Here is a 20,676-nt window from a genome sequence, read left to right on the forward strand (position 1 = left end):
ATAAAAGCCTCGTCATGATTTTAAGATTTTATTATTTGCAAAGATTATTTCTATTTCTACGGATATTGAAATACAATACTATAAAGCTAAAATACAATATGACTCAGCGTATTAATTGTTATAATATTTTTCACCCACAGACGGGATCCGGCAAGACATATACCATGGGAAGCGGATGGGAGGGTGAAGGCGAGGGTCAAGAGGAACGTCGAGGTATAATTCCTCGTGCCATCCGAGATCTCTTCGCCGGCGCTGAAGCTCGAGCTGAGACAGCACGTGATCAGGGTCTACTCCCACCGGAGTTTTCAGTCCAAGCGCAATTCATAGAGCTATACAATGAAGATATAGTCGATTTACTGGATCCAGCCAAAGACCCATTTGCAAAGGTATTGTGATTTATTCTCTAATGTAGTAATAAATAAAATAATTACTAAGTTTACTTATAAGTTTACATGTAAATTAACTGTTATCCTTATTTTGGGAAGGAACTGACACCTGGTCAGCTCATGCTAGTTTGGGAGTCAGGACTGCATCAAATTATACACTAATGGTTTAAATAAAATAAAATAAATACCTATATACACATATATAAATACACAACTATAATGTGATTCTTTGTTTACTTCTTTATGTTTACAAAATTGTTTATTAATAAAGTACTTTTTACGTAACCAATTAACTAAATCCTTACGCTATTCATCCGTTGTTTGGCAAAAAGTCAAAACCAAATCGGTAATTAGACAAATTATAATTAGAAAATGCTAATAAGTAAGCGGTGAACAAGGCCAATTTCCCGTCATGTCATACTCGGAAGCTCAAGGCTAGATATAGGTATTTATCGTAAACCATGTCGCAATTAAGCTGGTCAGTGTCCACGGAGCGCGAAGGAACGCCAGTGCAGGGCAGCGAAGCGTACTCTATCTATAATCTTTACATAGTATAAAACAAAGTCGTCGCCGCTGTCTGTCCAAATACATCTTTTAATGACGAAATGGATTTTAATGTTGTTTTCAGCAATAGATACAAAAATTTCAAATTCAAAATTTCAAAAGATTTGTAATACATCCGTGGGAAGCATGGACGGGTTGCTAGTAATATACAAAACTGAAAAGGAGTTTGTTTGTTTGATCGGGCTATTATTTCGAACAATATAAAGAAATACAAAGTCGTTCGTATTCGCAGTTTGGTTTGTAAAATGTGTACGTTGAAAGGTGAGAGTGATATTGCAAAGCATGCATGCAATTTGATACTCCGTAATAGCAGTACATGAGTGGTATCGCGGTCCTCACATGCTGTAATGATGTCCGTGGTATGCATATATGGGCGACGGTTACCACTTACCATAAGGTAAACCGACAGCTTGTTTACCTTTCCAGATTAAAAAAATACCAGTCGGATTTAAATTACTTTATATATGTTATAGACCATGTATCGCAGTAGGTTTTAACTTATAAGTTTATCATTACGATTTCACCCATATAAAAAAAGGCAGAATAAACACATAAAAAAAAGTATTCTTTCACTAGCGTGTGATAGAATGCGGTTTGAAGTAGGGAGGCTGCTGTTTCGTTTAAATTAAACGTCTTGTGAAACCGCAGAGCACAGCTAGTCAGCATTTAACTAGATAAGCCGATAAACCAACCGGCTTACTTGATTTCTAAGGCGCACACACGAAACTTGATTTATGGATTGTAGTGCTAACGTAGTTTTAGATTATTTATGAACATTTAATAGTCGGTTAACGTCCGAAATAACTGTGATTACCTAGTAATTAATAGTAGTTAAATATATTCAAATATCTATATTCGAAGACCATGAATAAACTGACTACTTCATTTCTTATTTGGAAAAGATATCGGTTTGGGTGTTTTATGTATAGTATGTATGTATTTACGAAAACAAAAAACATATCTATGTATTTTTATCAGTTATCTACTACGCAAAACACAAGGTTTAACTAGCTTAACTTGGATCTAGATGGCGCTGTGTGAATTGACCTGAGATTTTTATTATTATTCTTTGTAAAACTTATCTGTTTATTAATTGTGTGCTATAAAATTACGATGTAGGTATTCAGTATTACTTCTATCTCTATTCAGAGACCTTGCGTCTCCCTCCAGCCAAACGCTATAGCAATACATTCAATCGAAATTTTGGCCTAAATATTTCCGTTCCGCTTTACTCGGCTTACTCTATTCGTGTTATTACGGTAAATATAAAGGTATTTTTGTCATTATTCTAAAAATTCATTATGATTCCAATATCTTGCACATTTCAAATGTTTATGCTGTCTTGAATTATTCATGCGAATGAGCTAAAGATATGTTTTTAAAGAGTTTTTCAATTAGGTGTGAATCGTATATGAATATTATTTGCCTTATTCTAGGGATTTCATCGAGTTTAATTAGTTAGTGTAATATAATAAAATAATAATAGTAAACAGTAGCACTTTTTGTATGGAGAGGGCTAAGGGATATCCCTTAGGCAGCCTTGAATTTAGACAATTGTCTGTATCACTGCCACCTTGGATTTGGCGGCCTCGGTGGTCTAGCGGTTTAGGACGCTGGATTTCGGATTTTTAAACAACAGAATGATTGTGTGTATCGGTGTGCGTATTTTCTATGTATATTATGTATGTATTTAAAAAAAACTCTTTATGTATAAGTTGTCTTTTATCCATAACACAAGCTCTGCTTAACTTGGGACTAGATGACGCTATGTGTCTCGTCTACATCAGTCGGAAAGCTGCTTTGTAAGTGATGTTACAGAAGGCTGAGTTATAGCAGTGAAATTACAGGGTATAGAGGCATGTTACGTTACATAAAAGAACGAAGCCTCATTTTGACGACTAGACTAGCAGTTATCCAGCTATTTACTGTTGTAATTTACTTGTGTGACTTGTAATTTGGAACCTATTGATAGTAATAATCCTAGGACGATTCACACAGTGTTATCTAGTCCAGTACATTTATTTTGTAAATGCATACATAATATACATGGAAAACACCCAGACAAAAAATACTCATATTCATAGATACAAATATTTGATTGACATCTAAATTTCAGTACATAATTATTTCTTTATCCTCTTGTATTCAATTTATAGGGAATCAATAAAAAAAATAATGACAATATCCGGCTCTGTTTATCTATACTACCCATCATACCAACAACGTAACAAAATGACTATAAGTTTAAAAACCGCATCAGAATAATAACAATATAAATGTCTATATCACATCCAGAGTACGTTGAAAATAACCGAAGATGGCTGTGGTGGTGTCCGCGTGGTGGGCGCTTCTACCCGCACCGTGAGGGGCGTCAGGGACGCCCTAGGAGCCCTTCGAGCGGGGGCTTTAGCCAGGACCACTGCAGCCACCAACATGAACTCCTCATCATCACGGTCGCACGCTGTCTTCACTCTGATGATGCGGCAGAGGCGACTGGCAGCCGACCAGGATATGACCGATCGCGATACAGAAGCGGAAACCCCAGATCAATACGAAACACTGACGGCTAAATTTCATTTTGTTGATTTAGCCGGCTCTGAACGACTTAAGCGTACAGGTAAATAATACGATGCGTCTTTAAATGTATCTTCAAAATAAAAACTTTTAATTTAAAATTATTTTGAAGTATCTAGCACCAGAAATAAAGCATTAGTTGTCTATCCCGTTTTCACTGCTCTCCTATGCTATAAATATTCCGGAAGATAAAGAAATAATTTATCAGAATATAGACATTTTCATTAATATTTTTATTAGCCTATGTTCAGCTGTTTTTCAGCAGATTTCTTAATTAATCCTCTATTCGACTCCCTAACGTCAAGCTCATACTAGATGCACGGTTTTTTTTAATTGCTCATAATGGAATGGTACACTCGCCTGCGCTAACGGTTTACGCTGACAAGGCACGAGTAGCATAATTCTTGGCAAATTATGAATTTCTCATAATGGTTTCCAAGGTCAACCTGACATACATTAATAAGGTACATTGCGAGCAATGAGGTTATAAGTCTACATTATTACCAGTCGCCTTCCCTCCCTGGATGCACGGTTTGGTTTTAGATGTAAACATGATTGTATACAAAATATGATTTTTTAATTGATGATTGTAGCTGTGACGTGGCCGAGTGGAATGAGTAGTCATGCTCACTAAAATGTCCAGACATGTGGCGGCGTGGTGGGCCGGGTCATTGGGCTCCCTAAAATATGGTCGAGCGCAGTGATGGCTGGCTCATCCGTCATACTCGTGAACGAGTGGTGCTTGTAGGGACTGGTCTGCTCTTATCACTACGACTGATTTAATCTTATTGTGTTTTTATATTTGAGCCTAAATAAATTAGTGCTGGTTGGTAGTTTGTTTCGACTTGTAAATGTGAACTTAAAAGGATTGTTTAAAAGAGCAACACAAGTTTCTTGCTTATTCTTCTTATGATGAGACAGCTTTCCGAATAAGCGGTAGATTTAAAAAAATGTTGACTATTCAAAAGTCCTTAAAATAAGTTTATTTGAATAAATGATTTTCTATTCTATTCTAATTTCATATATAATGATAATTCCAGGTGCGACGGGCGAGCGGGCACGGGAGGGTATATCTATTAATTGTGGATTACTGGCCCTCGGGAATGTTATATCGGCGCTAGGAGACAAATCGCGGAAAGTCCTACACGTACCCTACAGAGATTCCAAGCTTACCAGGCTTCTGCAGGATTCTTTAGGAGGTATTATTTTTTGTAAAACAACATATTCAATATCCATTTATTATTATTATCTCTGGACTAGAACAATTCGTAAAGTACCATCTAGTTCCAAGCTAAGCAGAGCGTGTGTTGTTGATAACTAGACAACGAATAAAAATACGTAGTTTATTTTTGTAAATACATACATAATATATAACATAGTAAGCTTTACTTATTATGGAACTAGACGGGGCCATTTGTCTGGGATTATTTATACTCAATAAGATTTCTGCAGTATCACATTCACAATAAGTGTTTTTTTTTTAAACTTGTTCTACGAATACCGCGATTGGTATGCATTTTGGTCAATAATTAGGAAATATATATACTTAATTCATAGGAAACAGCAACACAGTAATGATAGCGTGCGTGTCACCGAGCGACCGTGACTTTATGGAGACACTGAACACGTTGAAGTACGCGAACCGAGCGCGCAACATCAAGAACAGGTGCATCGTGAACCAGGACCTCACTTCGCAGACCATACGCGTGCTACGGCAGGAGGTCGCCAAGTTGCAACTAGAGCTAGCCGAGTACAAACAGGTCCGTCAGAGCTATTGACTAATAAATTATAAAAAAATGTTAACACTATGCTTTATAAGTAGAAAGAAGGATGCGGTCGAAATGCTCCGAAGAATCCATAGAGTAATTGTGACGGATGCACTATAATTCACTACTACATTATAGCCTGTGTGTGTTAACATAGTAGTTTGAGAGTGAGTTCGAATGAAAATGTCAGTGTAAAAATTGTAAAACCATCGTATTTTGGATTGGGCGTTTGCAAAGAGTCTCAGATTAAGGATGTTAGAAGGCATATATGTAGGAGACTTCAAGTTAGAAAAGGTAGAACTTTTGTGCATGATATTCGCTGCCACGGTACGAGTGAAAGAGGATGTGAAATTTTATATATAGACAGATCTCATCATAGCTTAGAGTAGGGTATTTCGTACTCAAATTATCCAAAGAATACAAATGAAATTTGATACACATAAGTCGTATCCTAAGTGTTACAGGACATTATGAAGCTAGTATATAATTTGTACAACTTATTATTCGTGTATTTTGCTAATCTTATTCATTTTTCACAGGGTAAACGTGTAATATCAGAGAACGGCGAAGAAGGATGGAGCGATGTAGTCCAAGAGAATGCGATCTTAACTGGCGAGGTGGAGTCGCTGCGGCGGCGGGTGAAGGCTATGCAGGACACTATAGACCAACTGTCCGCCCGGAACAGCGAACTACTGGCTGAGAAAGCGCTGGGCACTTGGGCACCGAAGGATGGCAGCCCTGACGCTACTGACTGTTCTCTCACCACATTGGTTCAGGTAGGTGACACTGAACAAACTTTTGAACCATGCAGACTGTACCTAGAGTACCTATTAAGCCGTAAGCAAGGTAGAATAATCTGATCATCAAGAATCATCAAACTGAGCATTTACCAAAAATAAAGTGGAAATTCTTAAATAAATATATGTCATATAGTTTTCATACTATGATATATTGACCTGAATTAGTATTAAGATGTTATTAATTAGTTTTTAATGTGGAAGAAAGATAAGAAATGAAAGAGAAGGAAGAGTAAGGAGGAAGTTAGTCCCCTGAAATACTGACTCAATGATTGTCCTCAGTTGACCCCATTATACGTCGATTGTACCACTGTATCCGGAAAACAGATTTAGCCAAGAATAGAAAAAGAATTTCAAGAAGATATACTTTAATCAGTTTCAAATAAACATTGTTATCGACTGCATTGTATAATTAAGGCCTAGTTGATAAACAACTGTTTTCGATTTCAATAACATTCTCAACAGCAGAAAGCAATTAACAAGAGTGATATATGTTATGTCTAAATAAATATTTCACTGTTATTAATTTCACTTTTAATCTCGTTACTTGACCTGCTTTAGAAAGTGAGATGAATCTATTGCGCTCCAGACGAAAGTACATCCATAATATAGTGAAAGTTATGTCTATAATAATGAACATAATCATATTCGTGTTTTTATTAAAGTATAGAAAAGTATACTCTTATATATAAGTGGCTGACTCTTCTGCCTTAGCTTCGAACGGGTGTGAAGTAAAAAAGAGGAATTTCATCTAATGCTACATATTATATACATATTGAAAATATATTTGATTTTTTTTTTTAATATTTTAAAAGTTTTACTTTGTATAACACACATATACATATAACTCAAATAATAATCATTATTATTATTATTATCGGTTCCTGTAATATGACATGACAAGTAATTCGCAATCCCCTAGGGATGTGCTCCGGGATACACAATTCCCGGATATCTGAATTGAGAGCCTCTTGTTAGGCAAAGTTACTATAACTAACTTAAACTATTAAATGAATTAAATGGTATAATAATTATTAATAAAGTTAGCCTAATTTAGGAACCAGTGTGATTAGATTCCCATAAGGTTTGAAAACATAATTGGATCTGGTAGGGTCGCTGTTTTTTCTGGCAAGACGACGTCTGAATATTGTAGATTAATTTATTTATCTGTGCAGGGGTACGTGAGCGAGATCGAGGAGCTGCGCGCGCAGCTGCTGGAGGCCACGGCGCTGCAGAAGGCGACGCAGCGCCGCGAGCAGCAGGCGCGGGCGCGGCGCGACTCGCACTCGCTCGACCCCGCCGCGCTGCTCGACGACGCCAAGCGGGAACTGTACAAGGTACGCACGTGACGGCCACGTGACCACATCGAGCAGCAGGCGCGGGCGCGGCGCGGACTCGCACTCGCTCGACCCCGCCGCGCTGCTCGACGACGCCAAGCGGGAACTGTACAAGGTACGCACGTGACGGCCACGTGACCACATCGAGCAGCAGGCGCGGGCGCGGCGCGACTCGCACTCGCTCGACCCCGCCGCGCTGCTCGACGACGCCAAGCGGGAACTGTACAAGGTACGCACGTGACGGCCACGTGACCACATCGAGCAGCAGGCGCGGGCGCGGCGCGACTCGCACTCGCTCGACCCCGCCGCGCTGCTCGACGACGCCAAGCGGGAACTGTACAAGGTACGCACGTGACGGCCACGTGACCACATCGAGCAGCAGGCGCGGGCGCGGCGCGACTCGCACTCGCTCGACCCCGCCGCGCTGCTCGACGACGCCAAGCGGGAACTGTACAAGGTACGCACGTGACGGCCACGTGACCACATCGAGCAGCAGGCGCGGGCGCGGCGCGACTCGCACTCGCTCGACCCCGCCGCGCTGCTCGACGACGCCAAGCGGGAACTGTACAAGGTACGCACGTGACGGCCACGTGACCACATCGAGCAGCAGGCGCGGGCGCGGCGCGACTCGCACTCGCTCGACCCCGCCGCGCTGCTCGACGACGCCAAGCGGGAACTGTACAAGGTACGCACGTGACGGCCACGTGACCACATCGAGCAGCAGGCGCGGGCGCGGCGCGACTCGCACTCCGTAGAATTTGTTGCGGCACCGTGTAAGTGAGAAGTCTACAAGGTTCGCCACAACTGTCTACATGACCAACATATATACACAATAGCACATAACACCAAATTTGATAGAATATAAGATGTATGCCTGTTATCCTCTAGTTTCTCTTCAATATCTGATCCCTTCAACGGAAACACACCTTACGAAACAAACAGATTAGCATCTGAAACAAGTAATATCTTTGTGAGGTATTATATTAACTACGTTAGTTTATTTTTTTAATGGATGATAATGGATTGGTGCACTCACCTGTGCTAACGGTAATGGGTGTGGGGCACCAGTGGAGTAAAACATGATGTCAGCTCACCAGGAATTAAGACAATAGTTTCAAGGTGGAACCTCGTGCAGGTCAACCTCACACAGCAATGGATCATCAGTCCACATGACTAACAGTCTCTTTACCACCTAGTTTTATGTACTTATAGGAGAAGGAGCTACTAGCCCGCAGTATGGGCGAGCTGGAGTTCCAACGGAAGCTGAACATGGGCGAGGGAGACGGTGAGAGACCCATCGGTGAGAGAGAGCGCGCTGAGGGGGAGAGCGCTGAGGACTCCGAGCCCTCCGACGACGACTCCTCCCGCAGTGACGACGAAGAAGACGACGAAGAGACCGCTGGTACGGAACTATAGTAATCTATATATTAATACGTTAAGAAAAAATGTGTACCCCTTTTTAAAATTTTAGCAAAATCGAACGTTTATATCCATGAATATGACAGTTTCTAGTTTCTGATAGTAAATGAACCTATGTCTGATTGCAGGTCAACGCGCGTTGACAGCACAATTAACAGCTTTAAGCGAAGATATAGACATGAAGGCACGCTTGATCGAGCAGCTGGAAGTTTCGCAGCGACGGGTGGCAGCACTGCGACAATACTACGAACAGCGGCTTGACACGTTGCATCACCAGATCAAGGCCACCAACGACGAGAGGGATAAAGTGCTTGCATCACTTAGTGAGTTATTTTTATATTACACAGGTAGTTTCATATTTCTGACATCAAGTATCTTGCTTTGTAACCTCTGATTGGGTTTGTCTATTATTGAGATACAGCATTGAAACTCTTATTTATGAAAGTTTATACTTTTTATATCTATCTATTTATTCTAAGTAATGCAGTATGCAGTGTCTACGGCTCATGATAAGAGGTACGTTATCTTGTGCCACTCGCAGTAATACTCCAGCGTTGCCATTTTAAAGGACTAAAAAATCCTGCCTCTTATTTCTTACTTACTTACTCTGCTTGATCGCACCGTACAATCGAAACAGAAAATATGAAAACTTTCTTAACACGACTATCTTGTTCCTGACGGGCCTAGGTAGAGATCTTTAAAAAAGTGATACAATAGATCTCTTCAAGTGCTAGGTCTAAGCACCAAGACCAAACCACTTAATAAAAAAAAATACAGCTATGCAGTCGTCAACGCCGAGCGAGAAACTGAAGCGCGTGAAGGAGGAGCTGGAGCGGCGACTGGCGGCGATGTCGCGCGAACTCAAGCGGCTGCAGGCAGCGCAGCGAGAGAACGCTCGACTGCAGCGCTCGCAGCAGCTCACCGCGCAGCAGCTGCTCACGCAGCGCGCAGACCTGCAGAACATGAAGCGGGACAAGGTCCACACACATATATATACAACTTCACCACTGTTGTCCCAGATGCATCGTCAATTGTACACGCGGTGAACGCAACATTTAATATATATTGCTTTGTATTATGTGATTTCATTTGAATCAAATATGACAAGGCGTGATCCTACCGTCGTCGTCGTTTATTTGGTTAATTTTCGGTGTTTCAATCATCAGAGTATCCTTTAATTCTTGAAATCCTTTAATCATAAAATTACATAAAAATGAGAAAATACATTAATATTGAATACAACACACGATTAACAACGATAAAATCATTACCTTATAAAAGAACATATAAGATATAAAAATAAAAATAATATTTATCTAAGTGTTTCTTTACAGGTAAAATTGGTACAACAAATGAGACAGGAAGCCAAGCGGCACGCTCAAGCAGAGGCTCAGAGAGCTAAAGAAGTATGTATACTGTTAATATTTTTGTCTAATAATTATAGCCGTTTTACCTCATTCCTGTATCTCCACTCATACAAAATTTAAATTTAAATAAAAAATATTTCGAAAATAGAATATGAACGTGTAAGTAAATTCTATATTTAAATTTTATAAAAGAATGGTCTACCCTGTATTTTACATATGGACGTGTATAAGAATGAAAAAAATACAGTTCTTCTTTTAAAATATTGGTCAAAATACAATCTTTCTTTTAAAAGATCTATCTTTTGTTAATTTTTCTTTTTAATTCATTCAGGTAGCGCAACTACGTAAGGAATCGAGGAAGAATGCTAATACAATTAGATCATTACAGGCTGAAACGAAACTTAAAGATCAGGTACCTATTTCATTGTTTAGTTCTTCAGTTGTGTTTTATTCGTCTCTTATGTCTGGATATCATGACTTATTAATAAAGTTTAATAAATACTAATTTAAATTTGTTTTCATTAGGTATTAAAACGGAAACAAGAGGAGGTTTCGCTTCTAAGACGAGGAAACCGCGAGAAACTAAGTAGTCGTGCTGCAGGTAGACTACATGGTATGTTATTTATGATTACTATAACTTTTTAAATAATATCTAAAATTATATAATACTAAACTTTGTAAAGTCGCTCGACGTTGACTCGTAACTCACGAAGTTGTGTTGATAATAGTGTGGCGCGATGCTTAAATCTAAGTTATGTGGAGATGTAAACAAATGGAAGAGTGCCGAGTGTTGACAGAATAATATATTATATATATTTGACGGCGTCGATAGTCTAGCGGTTTAGCATACCGCTTTACTTACAATCGCGGTTCAATTCCTCGCACGGATGATGACGCACGAATCCCCTCTATCCATCTTGGTGTTTCCTATATTGTATATATAAAGAATCTGTGTATTTATATCAGTTATCTAGTACTCACAACACAAGCTCTGCTTACCATGGGACTGCTTACGTGGAGATGGCGTTGTGTTTGGTAGTAGTCAGTTTAGTATTTGTATGTTAGGACAATGACACGGCGTGTCATCGTACAAATGTCGTCGAGAGTCGTCGCCATTATTATTAACGTCGCGTTGAATGCTACTTGACCCGTGATTTTATTGCTAGAGAAATGTTTGTTGAGGTTACGTTGTATGTGGTCAGAGAGTCGGCGGGGGGCGCGCGACGGCGCTCGTGCGGCTCGCGCGGCGTGGGCGCGGCTGTCCCGGTGGGTGTCGCGGTCGTGCGCGGCGCGGCACACGCTGGGCGAGCTGGAGGCGTCCCTCGAGCGGCTCGTGACGCAGCGCGAGCGAGCGCGGGCCGACCGCAGAGCGGACGCCGACCAGCTGCGCGGCTACCTGCGCGCCGCCATCGCCGACACGCAGGCCCAGATCATGCAGATCGAGGTGCGTACGCGCGCGTTCGTATGCGCACGCATGCTGATGTATTTTTTTATATGTAGAATGGGAAGCATGCTTGACGGGTTATGTCGTGGTTAGTAGTGAGCGTCATCTTTATACGTAAACGTCACTTTGTACATGTCACGTCCTATACATGATATGTCGCCGAGTCGTATGATGTATATGTCGTAACATGCGCAAAGTGTATTTTGGTTATGTGTACAATGGCAAACATGCCCGATGGCTAATCGTTTGTATAATGGACATGTCACGTCACCATGGACCACCATGGACAAATCATAACATATTATGTAGTCATATGACATATATTATCCTCCAATACGTTACTATTCCGTAGTGTTAATAACAATTGCTTACAAAGCCCAACAAATACAAATAAGATCGAGGTAATTCATGCAAATGACTTTGTATAAAGTCATCCAAGTGACAAAAATGCACCTTGTACCACAAACCCACTTTAAAATCTAAATTCTCGTTATTATCAATAGCGATAATTATGATATTAGTCAAATAAAATAAAAGTTGAAAAATAATGTAATGAAAAAACACAATTTCGTGTTTAGTCCTAATTAACATGATTTACTTTCTATAAAATCAATATCAATCGTTCATCGTTTATGCATCACATTAAGTTATTTTATTTAAACTACTGAACAAATTATTATACAGGAGGAGAACGAAGAAAGTGAGCTACCGCAGCTGCTGGAGCAGATCGAGTGTTCGGAGACGGGCCGGTACCTGCTGGAGCGGCTGGCGGCGCTCACCCTGCAGCACGCGCAGGACGCCGCCCGCCACCTCAAGCTGCTCCACGACACGCGCGCCATGCTCACTGAGGTACCATAGTACTATCTCTTTCTTTCCTCCTGTATAGATAGGTCTGTATAGACCTACTCTATGCTTTTCTATCGAGGCATAACAATTAAAATATGATATACAAACTTATTTACCTGATGATAAGTTGCTGTATATTTATAGCTTTGCTGACCGTAGGACTAGATGGCGCTATATTAATTGTACAGGTTTTTTATTATTATTATTATTTGACGTAGCTGGAAGAGAGCTCCGAACGGACGGCCAGCGCTCTCCGCGCGGCCGGCGGCGGGGATCAGAACCTGAACCCGTGGGGCGTGCCGCCGCAAACGCTGCAAGCGCTGCTCGCCAACGTCTCCTCCGGGACCTCCACTCGCTGCGTGTCGCCCACGGACAGGTACCATCGCCCACACCTTCACTACTTTTGACACACGACGACGCAAACATTTGTATTCATGAACGTGATTATTTATTTTCCTCCTCTTTTGTGTTCCAGCACTCTCTTAGAACGACTACCTCCCAACGGCGTACGAGAAGTGAACACAGCCCCGACTTCTCCACCAGATGATATAACGAATTCACCGTTCCAACGAAACCTGTATGTATTATTTTACCGTTGTTGACCTTTTTAAGATGTACAATACTGTAGTACATTATTTTGATTTATCTCGTGGGGATCAGCTAGCGTTTGCAATGTAACCGCAAAAAATGTGTTTATTTACGACATCACTTTTCTCTCTAAATTTATCAGTTTCTTTACAATATTATGCATGTATTATACGTATAAACCTTCCTCCTGAAAACTTTTATCTATTAAAAATACTGCTTCAAAATCCGATACGTTGTTTAAAAGATTTAAGCATACATAGAGACAGACAGCGACAGCGATTTTGTTTTATACTATGTAGTGTAGTGATATATTCAACCCGCAGCGTGCGGCGCGGGTCTGTGCGGCTGCGGGACCTGGGCGTGGTGTCCCGCGACGACGACCCCATGACGCAGTCGCTGGTGGAGCCCGCCTCGCCGCGCCCCGTGCCGCTCAGCCGCGTGCCCAGCGCCCCCGGCAGCCTGCGGTGAGTAGCTGTCACATTACAACACCCGCCTCCCTAGTGGGCGTGGTGTCCCGCGACGACGACCCCATGACGCAGTCGCTGGTGGAGCCCGCCTCGCCGCGCCCCGTGCCGCTCAGCCGCGTGCCCAGCGCCCCCGGCAGCCTGCGGTGAGTAGCTGTCACATTACAACACCCGCCTCCCTAGTGGGCGTGGTGTCCCGCGACGACGACCCCATGACGCAGTCGCTGGTGGAGCCCGCCTCGCCGCGCCCCGTGCCGCTCAGCCGCGTGCCCAGCGCCCCCGGCAGCCTGCGGTGAGTAGCTGTCACATTACAACACCCGCCTCCCTAGTGGGCGTGGTGTCCCGCGACGACGACCCCATGACGCAGTCGCTGGTGGAGCCCGCCTCGCCGCGCCCCGTGCCGCTCAGCCGCGTGCCCAGCGCCCCCGGCAGCCTGCGGTGAGTAGCTGTCACATTACAACACCCGCCTCCCTAGTGGGCGTGGTGTCCCGCGACGACGACCCCATGACGCAGTCGCTGGTGGAGCCCGCCTCGCCGCGCCCCGTGCCGCTCAGCCGCGTGCCCAGCGCCCCCGGCAGCCTGCGGTGAGTAGCTGTCACATTACAACACCCGCCTCCCTAGTGGGCGTGGTGTCCCGCGACGACGACCCCATGACGCAGTCGCTGGTGGAGCCCGCCTCGCCGCGCCCCGTGCCGCTCAGCCGCGTGCCCAGCGCCCCCGGCAGCCTGCGGTGAGTAGCTGTCACATTACAACACCCGCCTCCCTAGTGGGCGTGGTGTCCCGCGACGACGACCCCATGACGCAGTCGCTGGTGGAGCCCGCCTCGCCGCGCCCCGTGCCGCTCAGCCGCGTGCCCAGCGCCCCCGGCAGCCTGCGGTGAGTAGCTGTCACATTACAACACCCGCCTCCCTAGTGGGCGTGGTGTCCCGCGACGACGACCCCATGACGCAGTCGCTGGTGGAGCCCGCCTCGCCGCGCCCCGTGCCGCTCAGCCGCGTGCCCAGCGCCCCCGGCAGCCTGCGGTGAGTAGCTGTCACATTACAACACCCGCCTCCCTAGTGGGCGTGGTGTCCCGCGACGACGACCCCATGACGCAGTCGCTGGTGGAGCCCGTCTGAACTGAATTTACTAAGCGTCAGAAAATGATGCAGTCACTATATGTTTCTTTAATAAATGAAATGTATATCAGTATTAGATTTATACATATACTTTATTATTAAAATTTACCACACCTTTTTTTTATAAAGTTTAATTAATTAAGTAAACGGATAATGTTGTAAACAGTCACTTTTAATAAGTAAATATATGAGTAGTAACCAGCTAGAATGAAATAGATGCAACAGCTTTGAAGTGCTATGGTAATTCTGTTCCTATGAATATTTAGCTCTAAAATAGTAGTCGGATTGCATCCTAATAACGTAAATTATTTGATCAATAACGTAACTCAGAAAAAGCTTACTGTGTTAGTGTAAGCCTGTATATGTTTTTTGCACGTACAATAGAAAAGGAAATTTAAAGTAGCAGAACTTAATATGTAGTAGAAAGAGAAGATATAAATCTTCTCTCACTCACATTATTATCTGTATGTGTAATTTGACATGATTTATTCACGCAAATGATCTATGTCTTCGTCTAAGTCAAAGTAGAGACACAAGTACGTGTTCCATTACATGTTCTTACTGCACTGGTATTACTATATAGTGTATCGAGTATTAATTGTGGTTCTGCACTAGTATGAAGATAGATTTAGACTAAAGACGCACATAAGCAATAGTTACAATATAAAGTCTATATTTAAAGTAATCACGCAGTGGATTAACGAAGACTCAGTTAGGGAGAATTAAGTAGGCTTATATTCCTACAGAGCAAACCAGTGCTTATATAGTGCTGCGGTACGTATCTTATTTTAATTTATGATAATGAGAAGGTGCTTGCGCCTCAGCGAAATGTTTGCCCTAGAGGGAAACCAGTCGAGGAGGATGATAAAATGTATTTCATGTCAGGTCGGTTAGCCCACTGTGGAAAATTCACCAGGAACTTATCACGATGGTATCCAGGAATAACTGCGTGTAAGTTAAACTAATATGGTACATTGTTAACAATGGTTAATCAGTCACTGCTCTAGTATCTGTACCCTTCCGTGTAAATCTACGTATAGTGTGGTATCACGAAAGAGAGTGAGAGTGAGTGGAGTAGAGTAGTGAGGGGCTCGCACGTCCGCAGGGGGCTGCAGCCGCTGGGCCCGGCGTCCCCGCTGACGGCGCGGCGCGGCCCGCCCGACTCCCCGCGGCCCGCGCGCCGCGCCCTCGCCCCCTCCGGCCTGCCCGTGCCCAAGCCGGCCTCCTTGTACGTACACCCGCACTCTCACACGCACGAGCACGAGCGCTCACGCTCACACTCACACTCACACTCACACTCCTCGCGCCCGCCCGCACTCGCACGCACACAGAATGGATCGCGAAGGTGGTGTCAATGCGTTAAGTAGACGTTTTTTTAGTTCAAAATTATGACATTTAATGCTATTATCGATCATGAAATTCAATCAATGAAATAAATTTATTTTATTGGTTCAATGAAATAAATTTATTTAAAAATAAGTGTTACATACGAATGTAACTTATCACATCTTACTTGTGACAGTAATAATTGTATTTTTAAAGATGTTTTTTTTATAATTATATACATATAATATTGAATTATAATCGAATATGTTTTAGATTTAACATGTTTTTTATACTACGATGATGCCACTTTCTCGTTCCATACCGTACTCTCATCCATTGTAATTTATTACCTACAGGATATATATATGCAATAAAATAGAATACCTACTAAATGTATGTATGTATGTCGTGTTGCAATAAGCAGTATAGCACATAAATATTTTGAGACATGATCATAAACACATTACGCTTACACTAAACCCAATTATAATATATTACATAAATTGAAAATACACTGTTACAAATAATTTTATGTGTATATACTAGAATGCACTTTAAAAGTATTGTATTAAAATGAGTTTTCTCTTAGCGTGGACAGCCTGTGCATAGACACGTAGGTCCCTAGTGCGTAAATAGATATCTATCTCTTTCGCTCCCTTCCCTATTTTATAGCGTCTCTGTCTGCATGGTACACTGGGCTTGGGTATATGTGCTATTATATAGTCAGTAGATGGTATTTAGAATGTTTGTGTACATTTTACAAAGCTATACATTTCCACTTCTGGGATGGTTTTTCTTTTAATTTCTAATTATATAGTACATCCAGCTTTGAAAATGTACAGAACTTCTGTAGTCACAATCTGTTAATAAATGGTAGAAAAGGTTGAGGTTTATGTTCTCGTGTTCAACGAATGAAGTTCAAGTCATTTTTGGTAATAATTTAAGTACTTTCAATAACCTATATTAAATTAGGATTCCAATCGACCAGTATGACTTGAACTTTGTCCGCCCTGGGGGTGAGGTGCGAAGCTGCGCGGCCTGCAGCTCACGTACTGTTGGTTGCAGCCTGCTGACCGACCTGTTCATAGTGGAGGACTGATGCTGCCTCTCTCCGGCCGTCTCTCCGCGCGCCCGATGTAGATACTGTGTTTAACGGCAACACTGCATGACCGCTTACTTACTCTACACGAAGATTATCCTAATCACGCTTGGAAGCTGTGTATCTGACGCTGTTTGTTAGGCGGTTATGATTTGTATAGAGTCACTACTATACACCCCGACTTGAAAAATCGCGCTATCAGGTAGCGCGTAATGCAATACTTTAAACTATACGAAAACTGATTTACAAAACCTATAATTTAATGATAAAAGATAGGTGATTTTGATTTAATACAATAATCATAAATAGCAAAGTGTTTTTCGTTTACGTTATAATCGATAACGTATCTTCTGTTGTCCGCGATGTACTATTGGGAATTGTAGTCTCTACCTCATGTCCAAAGTCTAGATTTATCCCGCAAAGTAACTAATATAAAAATAATTTCTATACAATTAACAACTAAATGTGTATAATATGCTTCTCTATTATTTAATAAACGGGATTGAATTCCGGGATTAAGGCAGCTTTGAATTATCGTGTATGAAATAAGGTGTAATGGTATAATTAATAGTCAAATGAATTGTATAGTCCGTAGCATTTAATATGTAGATAGTGTACTGACGAGTCGGTGTAGTGGTCATGACGTCACAAATTACAGTTTAAGATAAATTTAAGCTTTAACTTAGCATCTATGTATATATAGGTCGACTGAATCATTTATATTTAATATGTACTTAGTTATGAACACATAAATGTGGTATAATTCGAATAATAACATAACTAATATGTTCCTTCCCTAAATTTTATACTAATTGACAACTAATTGATAAATACGTATATTGTGGAAACAATAACTGAAAGTAAGGTGTTTTTATGTCCACCACTTAGTCCACGTAATCATAATTAACTACTCCATAAAGGGCTCAAACACTAATTCTATATATAGAGATATATCCAGTCTCTGACACAGGCTATGTCATGTTTGCTTCTATCCCAGAGGAAAACAAGTTATTCTTCTGGTAAGACCAAGTCAATATTATTTAGCCGATTCGGAAGTTTTTGAATAGTTAATGTATAATATATATTGTAACGCATACAATTGTTACTGAGGGGTACTAGAAATCCAAATACTACTTTGTAGCTTTATCTGCGACTTCGTCCTATCGTTTTTTTTTTAAGATAAAAGGTAGCCAATATCATTCGTCGTGTAACAATATATCGTCACGGCTAGACTAATATACATTCAGTAGTTTCATTATAAAAAGTATACACTTTCGCATTTATAATATGAATATACGTTTGCCAGATATAGACCAGGTAGCCGTTAACGTAACGTATGTGCCCTAATTAAACGGTATTAAGTATCTCGGAGAGGTAATATCGCCATAGGTAAGTAGTAAGTAGGTAATGTGTATAATTACAGGCTAAAACTGTAAAAGAGAGAAAGCAGACAAATCGAAATAAAATGAAGTAATGTGACACTAGGGCAATACAATAAGTGTACTTAATATAATTACATTATAAATTATTATTTATTATACATTGCGGTATATTTGTTAAGTTCAAGCTATAATTATTTGTGTTGTTAAGCTGTACTCGTGTATGTATTTCGGTCGACCTATATTTTTGTAAATATGTACTTATATATAATATTACGTAATACAATAAACGTGTTGTAAGTGAGCTTGTGTTTGTTTGCATCTAGCATGCTGCACCCTATTCCTGCTGTATTTAGTGCATGATAGAACACGTAGAAATTGCAAATATGCACTTTATGTCATGAATGAATAAAAGCGTTTATATATTTTTTGTCTTTTGCAAATGTTATTCTATAGAGATTCAGAGCGATATATTTTTAAATTATTATTTCTTCTAATTTGTTTCTGAAAAATGTTAAATATTCAAAATTGTTGGTCTAGATGTCCTCTTTAGGCCCGTAGTGGCCTAATTATTTTGCTCAGGCAATGTAGGGAGCCTGAGGGATGTATCATTTTTGTATATATCACAAAAGGAATATTTAAATTAGAAGTTTTATATAAAGGGGTAAATATAAACTTATCAATTTTTGACTGAACATAACTTTTTGATGTTAAAGAAAATCTAAAAATGTACAGTATGAATGACTAAATAAATCTATTTATTGTGAAATTTTTATTAAATAAATAATATGCCAAACAAATATCGCAATCTGCAATTAGCACCGCACTTGTGTTCCTCATGACAGCACCAGTAAGTATTATGTTATTATTTATTTTGTCTTGTTACGATTGTTTGCTTCTGCGCTTAGAAATTGTCCAAACCGCCTCATTAGATGTTATATACAATGTATTTCTAACGATATTGCTAATAGCAAAATCTAGAAATTAAATAGTTGAAAAATTTGAAAATTATTCAACTATATAATTTCTATTAAATCTAATAATTATATTAAATGTAATAATATTATTGGCAACTGTTTAATTGCCCCAATTTACGGGCATGCAAATTTTGAGTATATTAAAATTAAATAATCTATAATATTATAATTTAAAATTAATGTCTTATGAATACATCAAAATAAAAATACATCCAATAAAATCTAACTTGCGTCAATTTTACCTACCTTACATCTAAATAAGACACAATTGACAGAAGCTAGATGTAAATAGATGTCTTTATATTTAGATTTGATTAAATGTAATATGTTTAATTTTATTTAAGTGATATCGCTAGGTTTGTATTGTCTGGTGGCAGATCGCGTAGATTCGCACGCTATATTGTTTGTGCATCCATCGCCGCCCGTTCCTCGATTAACACCGTAGAATTAAACCACACTCTTACTTCATAGAATTAAAACTCGCCTGCTATCGAGTCAATTCAATTTTAAATGCGCTGTAATCAATCGCTTCTCGAATATCCGAGTGAGCGTTGTGTGCTAACAATTACAATTAACTATACAGGATTAGTCCTAAAGGAAGTCCTATATGAAACAGGAAGCCAGTCAAAACGTTCATAAGGGTAAATAATTTTCACATAGAAGTATACTGATAATTAAATAATATTAAAAAAAAATTATACAAACTACATTTGTAATTCGAATATTTACAATGGCGGTTGAAACACTGCCGAAATATCGGAATTCTAGATTCTGGCTTAGTACACCCTTTACGACTAACCGTGTATATTTATCCTTTATATCCTCATGGGTGCTAACGCTGCGACTAATATAGAGACGCGGGTGCGAGTCCGGGCGCTGGAACGGGAGTGGCCGCCGTTGGCATCAGCTCAGGAACGCCGCCCGCGTCTCCGGGAGCTGCGCGTCGTGCCCGTGATGACGACGTGTTCCTGCGGCTCGCCGGCGCCGGTCACGATAACTCTCCGCAGGGCATCGTCAAGGAACTCGCTATTAAGGTATGGCCTGTCCAAACAACTAGATCTAAACGAGATAGATAGAAGAGACCGGCGGATAGAACTGAAATAATCTTTATTTCAATAAATTTAATATAAGCTCTTTTGAATAGTCATATTTTTTTTTATTCTACTGTTGATTCGGAAACCAGACACACTACGAAAAGAACGAGCTACTTGTATATTGCTTTGAC

The 20,676-nt window shown here is 40.8% G+C and overlaps 1 protein-coding gene across 1 annotated transcript in view; it reads left to right on the forward strand.

The window, feature by feature from the left end:
• LOC131845951 (kinesin-like protein KIF21B) overlaps nucleotides 1-20,676 on the forward strand; it is a 68,118-nt gene that overhangs the window by 43,986 nt on the left and 3,456 nt on the right. The window contains 19 exon segments of the mRNA XM_059195120.1: nucleotides 141-386; nucleotides 3,246-3,567; nucleotides 4,565-4,723; nucleotides 5,082-5,284; nucleotides 5,830-6,066; nucleotides 7,263-7,424; nucleotides 8,637-8,826; nucleotides 8,972-9,166; nucleotides 9,621-9,820; nucleotides 10,178-10,249; nucleotides 10,542-10,622; nucleotides 10,736-10,823; nucleotides 11,413-11,654; nucleotides 12,339-12,503; nucleotides 12,719-12,876; nucleotides 12,976-13,077; nucleotides 13,412-13,552; nucleotides 15,776-15,898; nucleotides 20,305-20,485. Coding sequence (XP_059051103.1) covers nucleotides 141-386; nucleotides 3,246-3,567; nucleotides 4,565-4,723; nucleotides 5,082-5,284; nucleotides 5,830-6,066; nucleotides 7,263-7,424; nucleotides 8,637-8,826; nucleotides 8,972-9,166; nucleotides 9,621-9,820; nucleotides 10,178-10,249; nucleotides 10,542-10,622; nucleotides 10,736-10,823; nucleotides 11,413-11,654; nucleotides 12,339-12,503; nucleotides 12,719-12,876; nucleotides 12,976-13,077; nucleotides 13,412-13,552; nucleotides 15,776-15,898; nucleotides 20,305-20,485 — 3,267 coding nt within the window.

Source organism: Achroia grisella, unplaced genomic scaffold (genome assembly GCF_030625045.1).
Source record: "Achroia grisella isolate CSIRO2021 unplaced genomic scaffold, CSIRO_AGI_Agris_v1 utg487, whole genome shotgun sequence".
Taxonomy (NCBI): domain Eukaryota; kingdom Metazoa; phylum Arthropoda; class Insecta; order Lepidoptera; family Pyralidae; genus Achroia; species Achroia grisella.